Source organism: Sorex fumeus, unplaced genomic scaffold (assembly GCF_029834395.1).
Source record: "Sorex fumeus unplaced genomic scaffold, SorFum_2.1 ptg000044l, whole genome shotgun sequence".
Classification (NCBI taxonomy): domain Eukaryota; kingdom Metazoa; phylum Chordata; class Mammalia; order Eulipotyphla; family Soricidae; genus Sorex; species Sorex fumeus.
Genome location: NW_026606101.1, coordinates 25,215,973 through 25,231,372, shown reverse-complemented (window position 1 = coordinate 25,231,372; position 15,400 = coordinate 25,215,973). Strand labels below are relative to the sequence as shown.

At 38.6% G+C, this 15,400-nt stretch overlaps 1 protein-coding gene across 1 annotated transcript in view; it reads left to right on the top strand.

Annotated features, from left to right (window-relative positions):
• The window catches only part of TMX4 (thioredoxin related transmembrane protein 4), a 44,102-nt gene that overhangs the window by 9,956 nt on the left and 18,746 nt on the right, over positions 1–15,400 (top strand). Inside the window, exons 2-3 of the mRNA XM_056121709.1 lie at positions 2,730–2,845; positions 13,628–13,673. Coding sequence (XP_055977684.1) covers positions 2,730–2,845; positions 13,628–13,673 — 162 coding nt within the window. The remainder of the gene's footprint in view (positions 1–2,729; positions 2,846–13,627; positions 13,674–15,400) is intronic.

The window sequence follows — 15,400 nt, the reverse complement described above, 5'->3', positions numbered from 1 at the left end:
GTTTACTTCTGGCTCTGAGCTCAGGGGTCCCTCCTGGCAGGGCTTAGGGGATCATTCATATAGGATGCTGGGGACTGAGCCCTGGCCTGCTGTGTGCAAGCCAGCACTAGTTTTAGATGCCTCTTTGTCTGTGGGCCCTTCTGAGGTCCCTGTCTCCAGAGTGTCTCCATAGCACCTGTTCTACCCTCTCGGCTCGGCTGTTTCCCATTTGGATTATTATCACTCTGGTACTTCCCTGTGTTCGTGTCTGCCTTGTGCCCTCCCACAGGAGAAGAGGAGGCACCATTCCGTACAAGCAGCTGTAGCATGCTGCTTGTTCCTGTTTATCTAATGAGGGGAAAATGTGAAACGTTGTATTTCTAGCTTTTGTGCTTAAGAAAGTGTCAGGTGAAGCTGTTTTTATTTATTTTTATTTATTTTTTAAATAGTTGACTCTTTTAGTCACTGTGACAATCAAGTTCTTCATGATTAGGTTTCAGGCATGCAATTGCACTACACCTATCCCTTACCCAGTGTCCGTTTCCCTCCACCAGTGCCCCCCTCCCTCACCCCATTTGCCTCCCTCCTGCCAGTCTCTTCTACGAGTTCTTTTATGTGTCTGAGATTTTGCACTGTGGCTTCCAGTGTTGTTACTGATAGGGCTTCATGCTTAATGCTTCCACCTTTCAGTACCTCCTGCTCCTCCCAGGCGAATGCTTCCCTGCACCATCAGGTTGCGTCCTCCCTCTCCTATCTCCGCAAGTGGCATGTTACCTACTGAATACTATTTCACATTCTTTTTATTTATTTATTTATTTTTATTAGTGAAACACCATGAGGTACAGTTGTAGATTTACAATTTTTTGTGCTTGGGTTTCAATTATACAATGATCAAATACCCATCCCTCCACCAGTGCCCATTTTCCACCACCATGGATAATATCCCTCCCACCCCTATCCCTCCCATCTCACCCTGCCTCTGTGGCAGGGCAATTCCCTGTGTTCTCTCTCTCCTTTTGGGTGTTGAGGTCTGCAAAAGAGGCTTTGAGTGGCAAACATGTTCAGTTCATAGTCTACTTTCAACATGCATCTCCCCTCCTGGGAGGATCCTCCAAACACCCTTTATTTGGTGCTCCCTTCTCTATCTGAGCTGCCCTTTCCCCTAGAATGCCTGGCTGACCTCTAAGCTATGGAGTAATCCTCCTGGTGTTGATCTCAGCTATTCTTGGATATTAATCTCATATTTTGTTTCTTTATATTCCCCAGAGACTTCATCTTTTCTAACAGCTACATAGTACTCCATTGTGTAAATGTACCAAAGTTTCTTTAACCAGTGATCTTTTCTCAGGCACTCAGGTTTTTTCCAGATTCTGGCTATTGTAAAGAATTTGTGCTGCAATGAACAAACAAGTGCAGATGTCACTTCGACTATACTTTTTTGCTTTGCTGGGATATATTCCCAGGAGTCTCTCACATTCTTTGTTTCCATTGTCTTTGGCATTTGTTTTTCTGCCATTATATTTCCTTATGTCCTGCATATGGGAAAGATCATTTTCCTCTCTCCCTCCGAATAACTTCACGCAGCACGATACTCTCTCTAGGTCCCTCCATGTTGCAGCAAATGACATATACAGTTAACTGTTTTTGAACACTGGGTTTTTTCCCATATTTTGGCTATTGTGGATATAGTGCTCCAAGGAACACAGCATGCAGATGTCTTTCTCTATTCTGTTTTAGGCCCTTGAGGTATATTCCAAAAAGTGGGTTTGCTTGGTCAAATGGAAGCTGAGGTCCTAGATTTTTTTAGGGATGATCGTGTTTTTCAGAAGGACCGGACCAGTTGACATTACCACCATCAGTGAATGAGAGTCGCTTTCTCTCTGTATCCACTGAAGCACTGGTTGTACCTGTTCTTTTTGATGTGTGTCACTCTCTGTGGTATGAGATGGTATCTTGTTGTTGTAGTTTTTTTTTTTTTTTGGATCTCTCTGATGATTAGTGATGCAAAGCATGTTTTCATGTGCCTTTTGGCTCATTGTATTTCTTCTTTGAGTAAATTTCTGCTCATCTCTTTTCCCTATTTTTTGATGGGGTTGGATTTTCTTTTTTTTTTTTCATGTAAAGTTCTAGATGTGCCTTATATATCTTTGATATTAACCCTTTATCAGATGAGTGTTGGGTAAATAATTTCTTTCATTCTCTGGGCTCTCTTTGTATCTTTGTCATCATTTCCTTTGATGTGCAGAAGCTAGGTAGAGAGGTTTTAGCTAATGGCTTTTACTTTGCTTCTCAGAATGGTTCAGTATTACCACAGAACTGAAAAATGACTGACATTCTAGGTGAACCAGCTCAGAGGAGCTAGGCTCTGCTCATGGAATCTGAAATTGGTTTGTCTAGTTTAGGGATACCCTTGTGAAAATTGTCCTCTTTTTGTAGAGCATGTAAAACTCTTCACCCTCAAATCAAATGCTCTCTTGAAATTTACAAAATGAGAGTTAACCCTATTGAAATGAAATGTTTTAATGTATGACATTGATTCTTGAAAATGTCTCAAACTTTGCTAATGTATTTCTCAGGGAGGTGATGTTTGTTAATTTTAGAGGGAAAATGTGCTTCTGTTTACAGTAAATGAATTGGAGGGAAGCTTACTTTTGTTTCCCTTTAGTTAGAAATTTATTTTTTGATTTAAATACTGTATTTTATAGAATTTTTTCATCCGATTATATTCATTAGCTATTTTTCATTTACAGTTATGCTCCTTGGTGTCCGTCCTGCCAACAGACTGATTCAGAATGGGAGACATTTGCAAAGAATGGTGAACAACTTCAGATTAGTGTTGGGAAGGTAGATGTCATTCAAGAACCAGGTACCGTTAATGTTGAATATTAGTTGCAGAAGTGAATTGATTTTTATTTTGAGTATTTTAAACATATAGAAATGGCAACTGATAGGACAGTTATCACTTATAAGCATACCAAATCACCTGGTATCAGCAAATATTTTTATATATCTTGGTTGATATATGTATCATCACATATATATACAGATATATGTGTATATCTTATAGATATACATATATATACTTCTTGTTTTGTTTTTATGTGCTAGAGATTGAATCCAGGGCTTCACATATAAGACCTGTGCTTTATCACTGAGCCACGTTCCTATATATATATGTGTGTGTGTGTGTGTTTGTGTGTGTATGTGTAGACACACATATATATATAAGTGCTTTTTCATGCTTAAATTTTAAATATTAGTCATATATTAACTTTGCTTTATTTTTCACATATTTAAATAATGTTAGAGTTAGGGTTTAACAAGGGTTTAACAAGTGCATTTGGCTTTTACATCATTAATTTAGTCCTTCTCACTCAATTTTTTCCTGACACTGATGTTAGTAAATAATAGTCCAGGGATTGGTCTAGGTGTTTTCTTATTCTGCATTTTCTATAAATATACAAAATTCAGTTTAGAGGCATGATTTTAGGTTCTAGCAAGGGCATTTCATAGATGATTCTGTGACGTTATATCATAACCTATCAGAGATAACATGCTATTACTGTTTGTGGTGTTTAGTATGAGTAGTGAACAGTGATGGCAGTAAATACCCTATACATAAAGATGTATTATTATTATTTTTGTATATTAGTATTTTTTGTGTGCTGTCATTTTAAGATCCATGAGAATTTTGCCTATACCAAATGTTTCTTTGTAGTTTCCAGAATGATTTATACTGCTGTCATTTTCTCTGTGTTGTAGCTGTTAGTGACAGTTTTTCAAAGGAGAGACTAATAGATTTTTAAATTCTGAACAGATATACATGGTAAATTTGTATTTGTAGTTTAGGAATAGTTTTGTATATTAATATGAACATTATTAGGTTTTTATTAATCCAGCCTGTTTGATTTTTTTCCCATCAAACAGTCATTTTTTTCCATCTACATTTAATTTTTAACTATTCCATTCCTGTAAAAAGAAAGTAGAAGGTAAATTTATAATAAACATAGAGAGTTTAAAAAAAAAGTAATGAATTACCAGTTACATGGACAAAAAAATATGGATGGTATATTTTAAGATCAATACATTGACAAACCCATGGAGAGATAAAAATAAAAAGAGCCTTGAGCATTTGAATCAAAGCCATATTTACTCATGTGCTCCTAGGAGCTGGGAAATTATAATTAGTAGTTCATTATTTTTGTCTATTGTAATAACTTGTTTTATTTGAAGGTCAAATCAGTGTTACTTCATTTTTACTGTAAACTTGTTTTCATCTTTTAGTATGAAGTTTGAGTTCAATGAAATTAGGTGTAAGCTTTGTTAATTAGTGAGTACCACACACACTTTATGATGAGTGCCTCAGACATGCAGACTGGCCAGTTTTTATACTTGAGTGATTTGGCATACTTGCCCAGAATTTGTCTCATGATTTACACAAAAAGAACTGCCTTTGTGTTGGATTTACATATCTAAAGTCTGAGTATTGTCTTTCTAGTTTAAGATGTAGATTCATATCTACTTTTACATTGTTAGTAAATTGCATGCTATTTTGTAAATGAAGTATAATAAATCTATTATGAATTATTAAAAATTGGTCATTGATTCATAATATTTATTTTCAAAAACTATACATTACATCTAATTTATTTATCAAAGAGGCAAAGTAGTCTTATTTGGTATCTAATTAACAAAAATGAAAAGGGTTCTAAGAGGTTGCTTTACCTCTTAGAACAAAAATTTAAAATAGAGTGCTAGAATTCTTAGGAAATGCTAAAAATTCAATTTTTGCTAAGACTCAAAAGCTAATGAAATAAATAAAATAAATATATATAAAAGTAAAGTAAAGTAAAGGCCCTCCCGTTGATCGTCGATTTGCTCGAGCGGGCCCAGTAACGTCTCCAATGGAGACTTTGTTGTTACTGTGTCTGGCATATTGAATACTCTCGGTAGCTTGCCGGGCTCTCCGAGAGGGGCGGAGGAATCAAACTCGGGTCGGCCATGTTGGCCGCTTGTAAGGCGAACGCCCTACCCGCTGTGCTATTGCTCCAGCCCTAAGTCTTGTGCACACATGGTTATTTGAATTACCTAGAGAATATTTCATTTGAAGATTATGCTATTTACTTTAAATCATGAACCTAAGACTTTAAAATAATATTTTATAAGGTTTAGAAAAAAGTGTTGACTCAGAAAATTTTTTTAATTTCTATCATGTGCAAGGTTCTGTTCCAGTGCTATTGATACAGATGGTAAGAAAATTACATGCCTAGAGAAAAAACAAAGAACTTGTTCCCCAGTGAATTTGCATTGTAGCAAAGGAGATAAACAGTAACTATGCAAAATGGAAAAATAATATCATCTGGTAGCTAGAGCTATGAAGAAAGTAGAATACAAATGTAGTAGCCATTATTTTAATCAGGGTATTCAGGGAAGAGTCTCTTTGATCAGAGATCGTGACAGATCAAGAAGTAGATTTCAGTATGTTTTAGGTTAGGAAAATTCTTGGCATAGCAAACAGCAGGTGGAAGTGGGGCTGCACTTGGCTGTTTGTGGAGCAATTATGATGATCAAGGGAGTTGCCAGTTGAGTGTTTTTCTGCCTTTCTGAATGTCACCCTCCTCAAACTTTCTCTTCTTGTGTCACCAGTCTTAATGGTTGGCCCTTTACTCTAGTACCATGGAGTACCATAAAAGGTAAAAGTAAAGGCCCTCCCGTTGATCATCATTGTGCTCGAGCGGGCCCAGTAACGTCTCCATTGGAGACTTTGTTGTTACTGTGTCTGGCATATCGAATACTCTCGGTAGCTTGCTGGGCTCTCCGAGAGGGGCGGAGGAATCGAACTCGGGTCGGCCATGTTGGCTGCGTGCAAGGCAAACGCCCTACCCGCTGTGCTATTGCTCCAGCCCATGGCCCCCCATTTATGTGATTTTCTCCTGTCACCCCTTGGACTGTCCTGGAATCCCACAGGTAGTCATATGGCCTCTGGTTGAGAAATGCTGCTATAGATTTGTGGAGTTGGATTTAAAAAAATGAACGGCATCTATTAAAAGTCTTGTTGCTTAATTAGCAAGAAGTTTCAATGCTGTGTGAAGTCCGAGAGGAAAGAATGTGTTGGCATGGGGTTGCTTAGATACAGTATATTTTAAATTCATTTTTTTCATTGCTCTGTGAAATAAATTGTAGAATAGGAGTTCATAAGTGGAAAGAAATAGAAATTAAGAAGTTAAGTGTTGTAGTCCAAGGTGATAAAAGTGATAGCTTGAACTCGTAGCAGCAATAGTAAGTGGTTTGATTCGATATATCACTTTTGGTTGGTTTATATGAAAAGAGCTTCTTGATTAATTTCTTATAGTATTTGGTGGAAAGCAAAAGAAGGGAGAAGATGGAGGCAGAATAGATTTGGTGCAAGTTCTAAGTTTGAGATACTTAATAGAATCAAATAGAAATGAGCTTGAATTGTGCACCTGCCGATGCAGCAGTATTAGAAACGGGATAAATTTTGATTACCTAAGGATTATGTGGCAGAGAAGAATTTTGAGGACTGTGAACCAGGGAGCTTCAATGTCAGAAATTTTTCTGAAATTGTTCTAGCAGAGAGGAAAGAATAAGGCTTCTGTGATACTAGAGAGATGAAAAATTGGGGGTTCTAGAAGCCAAATTAAAAGAGAGAACTTCTGGGTCTGGAGATACTAGTCCAGAGGGCATGGCACCTTGCACACGACCGATCGAGGCTTGGTCCTTGGCACCACGTGTGCTTCTTGAGTCCCGCCAGGAGTGAGCTCTGAGAACTGCTGTGTATGCGCCCTCCCTCCTCCTCCCAAAAAAGAGAGATAATGTCTCTGGAGAGACAGTACACAGGGTGCCTTACAAGCAGCTGACCTTGATTCCATCTTCCTAAGTCCCACCAGGAGTTATCCCAGTGCTGAGCCAGGAGTCCTGAGCACCACTGGTGTGACTTAGAAACAGGAACGATGAAAAGAAAACGATGGTGTGGACAGGTAGTATAGGAGGTAAGGTGCTTGCTTTCACGGAGCATACCCCCGTTTCTTATCCTGGCAGTGTGTAAAGTTAGTTCCCTGGGCACCACCAGAAGTGACCCTGAGCACAGAAATACAAATAAGCCTTGAGTACCACCAGAATGATTCTGTACCCCCCAAACAATGACCTCTAGAGAGGAGTGTCTTACATAGTACTAATTTACTCTCAAACCTCTGGTGTATTTTGTAGTGTCTTATAGAGCAGTAATTCTCTCTCAAGTCCCTGGAGCAGTTTTGTTTCTATTCTAAGGAACTATTTCAGTCTTTGTTTCATTTTCACAAAGTCTATCATCTTGAGTGATCAGTGGAAACAATCAAAATAGATACATTGATTATATTTTAATGACTATTTCTGTGTATAGATTTATATTTTGCCACAGATCTCCTATAGTACAGTAACTTAGCAGGGCTACTTTGCCACTACAATGATAATACAGAGTCATTTTATTTTTTTTTTCCATGCAAGTGAAATTTAAAAAGAGAAAAACATTACGAAGTGCTCATGCATATTCTTAATTTATGCCTATAATTCTCTATTGTATATCTAATAGATTTGCAAGATATTTTAATCGAAAATAGAAATATAAATGCTGGGCACTATAATCACTTTGCACCTTTGTAGCAAGAGATGTGGGAGTCACCACAAAGGTTAGGCCTTACATTAGGTTACACTGCATAGTCCAGAGAGATGTTCAGTTAAGTTCAATTTGGAAAATTACTTTTAATGAGTATGTACTCGAACCTTCTGTTCTCAAAAATTAGTTGTCAAGGACAGAAAAGCATCACCTGTTCAGAGAACACACCTTCGTGATAGCTATTTCACAAGATTAGAGATAATTTAGATTTTTCTATAACCACAATTAAGCCTTGCATTTAAAAATCACTGAATTATTACAGAAATCAACTTAGTGCACTCTATTCCAGTGTTGCTAATATTTTAATTTTGTAATGGGCTGGAGTGATAGCACAGTGGATAGGGCGTTTGACTTGCACGTGGCCAACCTGGCCCACCCAGGCTTGATTCCTCCGCCCCTCTCGGAGAGCCCTGCAAGCTACTGAGAGTATCTTGCCCGCACAGCAAAGCCTAGCAAGCTACCCGTGACGTATTTGATATGCCAAACACGGTAACTATTGTCACAATGGAGACGTTACTGGACCCGCTCGAGCAAAATCCATGAACAAAGGGGGGACAGTGACAATGACAATGGTAATTTTTATTGTGTTGAGTTATATATTGATGACATTTCAATCTTATAAATTTGGTTGTTTTTCAGTACTTTCTATTTTTTTTTTTTTTTTTTTTGGAGTTTAACGTTTTATTTTTTTATTTTTTTTTTTTTAATTTATTTATTGAATCACTGTGGGAAAGGTTACAAAGCTTTCAGGTTTATGTCTCAGTCATGCAAATATCAAACACATTTCCCTTTACCAATACTTATTTTTTACCATGAAAAACCCCAATAAAGCCCCACCCCCCACCCCTCCCCGTCCCTGTGAAGCAGATGAATTCTAGTTAACACTCTATCTGCTTTGATTAGATTCATTGTTTCAATAAAAGATTCACCACTATTATTTAGAGTTTACCCCCCCCCCCCCCAAATCAGACATGCTGAAAAAGCATTGTGAAGTGATTTGCTTTCTACGGCTGGGTTCAAGAATTAAATGTTGGTTTTGGATTTCTGCTCTTTTACCTATTGACCCTGGAAGTATTTCTACTGAAAGTCAGATAGTTAAGAAATTGGTTTCTGTGTTCTGGAGTCCTGGCCGTGCTGGAGAGCCGCTCGCGGGGGGCAACCGGTGGCCTCGGTAGGGCGTGAAGGGCGGACCGAAACGCCCCCCTTCCCATGAGGTTTTAGTCGCCCCCACACTCCCGGCTCATACCTGCTGTCCACAAGGCTCCCATGTGGCCGCCATCTTTCTTTCCAAAGAGGAGAGGGCGAATGGGGCAACACCCTTTCCCCTCCGGCAGACTTGATGGCCTGGATCAATGCAGAGTCCGTTCACTTTTCTGCTCCAAGCTGCTGGGTTCTGCATTAAGTCCTTGTGCTTCTGGGGCCGTGGCCGTGCTGGAGAGCCGCTCGCGGGGGGCAACTGGTGACCTCGGTAGGGCGTGAAGGACGGACCAGAACGCCCCTCTTCCCATGAGGTTTTAGTCGCCCCCACACCCCCGGCTCATATCTGCTGTCCACAAGGCCCCCATGTGGCCGCCATCTTTCTTTCCAGAGGGAGGAGGGCGGAAGGGAGCAACACCCTTTCCCCTCTGGGCAGAAATGATTCAGTACTTTCTACTGCTACTTTCTTGGTGATAATAACTAACATTCAATAAGCATTTAGTTTGTAATTGTGCTAAGCACTTATATATTTTAGCTTTATGATAACACCTTTATTATCTGCATATCTCTGTATATCTCAGCAAACTGAGTGTTAGCAAGGTTAAGTAATACACTCAAGGTAATGCAACTAGTAACTTGTAGAACAAGTTAATATCTAGTCCAATTTACTTAGTATTAATTAAAAATAATATCCAATATGTCATTCTTTCTCAAAGTATAGTTAGTTTCCTATCATAATTTTCCATTTGATTTTAACATGTGTATTTGGATATGTTTTTTGTCAACTTGCTAATTAAAATTTTTATTTTCCCCTTTTGATATTGCATTATATTCTTTTGGGGTAGCCACACCCAGTGAGGCTCAGAGGTTACTCCTGGCTCTGCATTCAAAAATCACTCCTGGCAGTTCTCAAGGATTGAAGTCCAGATTGGATGCCACAGCTTGAATCTGGTTTGGGCATATGCATGAAAGTCAAGCACCTTACTCGCTGTACTAATGCTCTAGCCCCTGTACAATTTTAAATCTTCACTTAAAAGTATAAATTGTTCTTCGAGTAACAGGACATGTAGAAATTTGGAGAGAGTGCAGGGTAGAAAATATAATACAGGGAAGATCGTATAGGGGTTAAGGGCTCCTTCCTTGCACATGACTGACCTAGTTTCAATCCCTGGCATTATTATGGTCAGCTGAGCACCTCCAGGAGTCAGCCCTGATCACAGAGCCAGGAGTAAAACCTGAATACTGCCAGATGTGCCCCTAAAACACACACACACACACACACACACACACACACACACACACACACACGCACACACACACGATCACACGATATGTTTCTACTACACTTCTAGGAAGCTTGTTGCAGTGAACCATTCTTCAAATTTTGAAATAAGCTGCTCTCATAGCTTCATAATTTTTAAAAATCTTTTCTTGTTTTCAGGGCTGTAGAGGTAGTACAGTGAGCAGGGTGCTTGTCTTGAATGTGGCCAGCCATGTAACACCACCCCTCAAGCACCACTGAGAGTGATCTCTGGGCACAGAGCCAGGAGTAAACCTTGAGTACATCTGAATGTGGCCCCAAATCAAAAAGATTTAAAAAGAAAAGAAAAAGAATAAAAGGTATACAAATCCCTGATGTCACAACCTTAAATGTGTTGGTCATCTACTTTTCAGGTAGTCAAAGTTGAAACTCTCTCTCAGTTTGCTAAGATATACAGAGATATGCAGATAATAAAGGTGTTGTCATAAGGAGACAACACCTTAGTGCTTAGCACAATTACAAACTAAAGTAAATGCTTATTGAATGTTAGTTATTATCACCAAGAAAGTAGCAGTAGAAAGTACTGAAAAACAACCAAATTTATAAGATTGAAATGTCATCAATATCAGTATCAAACATAAAACTGATGTCTCTCCATGGCATCAGTATTATGGATGAGATGTTTTGGAGAAATAACTTGAGACATAGAGCTTTATGAAATATTTCAGTTTCTTAGAAGTGACATTTGAGATGAATTGCCTCTGATGTCAAATATTTAATCTTAAAAACTATATTTTAAGATTAAAAACAATGATACAAGAAAATTGGAACTTAGGGAGCTTAACCATTATAGGTTGAAAATTAGTAAAATAATGTTTGTGTAAAATAATTAGTAAAATAATGTTCTTTTGATTTATAGATTCACTTTTTTTTTTTTGCTAGGGCCAATGATAGCACTGTATGCACTATCCTCCCATTCATTGATTTGCTCGAGTGGGCCCAGTAACATCTCCATTATGAGACTTGTTACTGTGTTTGGCATATCGAATATATCATGGGTAGTTTGCCAGGCTTTGCCGTGTGGGCTAGATACTCTCGGCAGCTTGCTGGGCTCTCCTAAAGGGATGGAGGAATTGAACCTGGGTCATCCGGTTTGCCGCGTGCAAGGCAAACGCCCTACCCACTGTGCTACCGCTCTAGCAGTTAAATGTGTATAATGATTTTTAAACATTTAGGGTTACCAATAATTTTCCTTTGTTAATTTAAATATTTCAGAAGATATTCTTGTCTGGTAGCATGATATTTCAAACAATGCTCAGGTTGAAAGTGTCCATTCAGAGGTGTTTGCAACAATCCTCTCTTGACTTCTCAAGACACTAATGTCTTTCTACTCTCAGAATAATCTTTATTTAGTTTTTTAATGTATGATGATAAATGAACCTACTAAATGTGGTTTTTTTTTTTGCTTATTTGTTTGTTTTGTAACATAAACTCTTACTATCTTCAGTATGCTTTCGCTTAAGTGTCGTAGGGAAATTTTATGTTTGATACGGGAAACAATATACAAAGCTTTGAGAAGAAGGCTCATCCTTAGTAAGTTGTTCTGCTGAATAAATTTTGGTTTATAAAGTGGTTATAAACACATCTCCCATGCCATTAAAAGTGAAGATTTAATATCTCAAATTGCAGGTAGCCGTAGAGATATAAAATTAAAATGTAAGACAGATTACTACAATCAGTATTTTATTTTGTACAGATATTCCCCTTAGTGGGAAAAGCAAACTGATGAGATATAAATTAAATTTGTGATTTACATTAAATTTAATGTTACTTACAGTAAATAAAGATACATTAAATATGTCAATTTTCTAGGATAGCCAGGATGCTTTATTTTTCAATTTTTGTTGTTGCAACCAACAACAAAACGTGGCAGTGTTCAGGGATTGGCTAGTGATCAGGAACATGTGGTTTCAGGACTGACCCTGGGCACCGTTTGCAGAGCATGTACACTCACCCTTATGCTGTCACCCTGATGTAAGAAGGGATATTGTAACTTTCCTTCTTCAGGTCACTTACCCATGATATTTAAGGGTGTTTAAACAAAGACATAAATGTTTATTTAGCATTTAAGAGCAGTCATTAGTTCTTTATAACTAGTCCCATTCAGGTTTTTGTGGTTTGCTCCTTTGATGTTATCTGTCACTATTTATAATTGTGATTATAATTATTGGACTACATTGTTTCCTTCTACCTCTAGATTGTAAGTTGTGTGAAAGTAAAAGCTGTCTTTTGTTGTCTGCTTATCCATGTGTGGAACAGTTATCTCCTAGGGGAGGAAAAAGTTCTTTGTAAATATTTGTTGAGTAGGGTTTTCAAAATTTATCTGTTTTCTCATGTTCCCAGGACAGTATTTTATATGTAGTTAGTGTTCAGTAAAGGTTTGCAAGACAGCTAATGTATGTCGTATTCCTTGAAGAACTTATAAAAAGTATAAATATGCAATTTTTTTTGAACTTTGATTTTTTTAAAAAATTTTTATTAGTGAGATACCATGAGGTACAGTTACAGACTTACAGATTTTGTACTTGGGTTTCAATTATACAATGGTCAAATTCCCATCCCTCCACCAGTGCCCATTTCCCACCACCACGGAGCCCAGTATCCCTTCCCCCCCCCGCCCCCCACCTTGCATCCTACCTCCGTGGCAAGGCATTCCCCTCTGTTTTCTCTCTCCATTTGGGTGTTGTGATTTGCAAAAGAGGCATTGAGTGGCAATCATGTTTGGTCTGTAGTCTACTTTCAGCATGCTTCTCCCATCCTGGGAGGATCCTCCCAACACCCTTTATTTGGTGTTCCCTTCTCTATCTGAGCTCCCTTTTCCCCTAGCATGTGTGGCTGGCCTCCAAGCCATGGAGCAAAATTCCTGGTACTAATCTCGGATGTTAGTCTCCTATTTTGTTACTTTATGTTCCCCAGATGAATGTAAATATGCAAATTTTAACTCTATTTCCTATCTTATTTCGAAGCCTATACTTGATATAACATTACCCACAATTTAGTATATCTTTTACTGTGTGCTCAACATATAATATACTAATCTTTATTTAACTTGAGAATAATTCAGCTAGGTTTTAATATACCCATTTTGTTGATAAATTTATGTAATTTCTCTAAGGTCACAAGTTAGTAAATAGTTAATGTATTTATTCAGTGTTACATGACTTTAAATGATATTCACTCAGCTATTGTTCAACTAACTCTAAGTGACAGAAAAGCTAGAAAATTCCAGTGTAACACACTGAAGTACGTAAGTGTTCTGTGTCAGTAAGTGGAAAATGTCACATATATAAAAATGATTAAAAATAAAATTCATTTAAGTAAAATAGTAAATGTTATTCTTTGGTAATGATTCCTATATATGTGGTCATAAAAACAGTTGGGAGACTTCATAGAAAGAATTTAAGCTGGGTGCTTGGTTAATCTCTGTTTCTTTTGTGTCTTTGTTGTTCTTCAATTAGGTTTGAGTGGCCGCTTCTTTGTCACCACTCTCCCAGCATTTTTTCAGTAAGTATAAAAAATTTTCTGACCTATCAAGCACTATAAATTAGTATATGTTTCACAGAATGCTTTTTTGTTTGTTTTCTATTTGTTTTGGAACCACACCTCGCAGTGTTCAGGGCTTACTCCCTGTTCAGCACTCAAGGATTATTCCTAGTGGGGCTCAGGAGGGGGTGGCAGGGATGGCCGTGTATATCCAAGGCAAGTGCCCCTCCTACTGTACTGTCTCTTGGCCCCTTTACCAAGACACTGATGTTTTCCACTGTCACCACTCGTTCATCTTAACATTTGAAAGAAAAACTGATTTTTCTTAAAAGATTCTATTTAAAGGGAAGGATGCCAATGTGCTCAGGTTCTGGGGTGCCAGGTTTTCCCAGCAGAGGCACAAAAAAACAGGGACTCACGAAATGATGGTGAAATGGCCCATTTATTTTTTAATTTTTTTTATTTATTGAATCACCATGAGAAAAGTTACAAAGCTTTCAGGTTTAAGTCTTGGTCATACAATAATCAAACACCCCTCCCCTTACCAGTAATTATTTTTCACCACCAAGAACCCAAATATACCCCCCTCCCATCCCTCCCGATGCCTGTGAGGCAGATGATTTCTACTTAGCTTTCTCTCAACTTTGAATGCATTCATTATTTTGACAAAAGATGCATCATTGTTGTTTGGAATTCTCCCCACCCCCCGAACATCAGAACTGCTGAAAAGGCATTGTGAAATAATTTGTTTTCTATTGCTGGTTATGAAAACCATATCACGGCCATGTGATTTTGGATTTCTGGTACTTTATTAATTAAGTCTGGAGGGATTTCTGCCAAGAGCCGGATAATTACGAGATTGGTTTCTGTGCGTCTGGTGCCATGGCTGTGCCAGAGAGCCACTCATGGGGGGGGGGGGGTAGGCAACTTGTGGCCTCGGTAGGGCGTGAAGGATGAGCCAGTTCTGCCCCCCTTCCCATGAGGCTGCAGTTGCCCCATTACCACTGGCTCATACCTGGCTTTCCAATAAGCTCTGAGGCAGCGGCCACCATGCTGTGGGGGGAGTGGGGGGGGCGGAAGAGACAGACACCCTTTCCCTCCCAGGGAGTTGGTGCATGGTGCTGAAACTTAATGCATAGTCCATTAACATTTCTGCCGCAAGCTCTGGATTAGTTCCATGTGCCTCTGGTTCCATGTGCCAAGGCTGTGCCGGAGAGCCCCTTGTGAGGGGCAACTCATGGCCTCGATTGGGCGTGAAGGATGAAAATGGCCCTTGTGAATGCAGAGCTTTTAGCATAGTCATAGAAATCTGAGGTATAGGTCTGCACATACGTGTATTTAATCCTTTACAGAGGTAAGGCCTGTTGATGGAGCCAAGTCTCTTGGGATTAATTCAAGGAGATTCTCTGTCTTCCAGGGACATCTGTATTGCTTTTTTCTTTGCCTTCGGTTGTATATATTAAGCAATTAAGTTTACTTCTTATTAATACTTGCAGTTATTTGGATAAACACAGAGATATAGAGTCCAACACTAGTTCTCTCGGCTCTGAGGGTGTGCAAAGCTAAGCGTTTTTACAGTAGGTAGGTAAATCCAGGACTAAGTCCTAAGGTGGTTTATCTTGTCCTTCCCCATGGAGGTCCCATCTTTTAATTCATAACAGCTTGTATCTGTGTTTTTATGCTTTCTAGACTCTTCCATTTCGATGCCTGGTCTATCTAAGACCCACAGTGGGACCCTTCTTATAGGG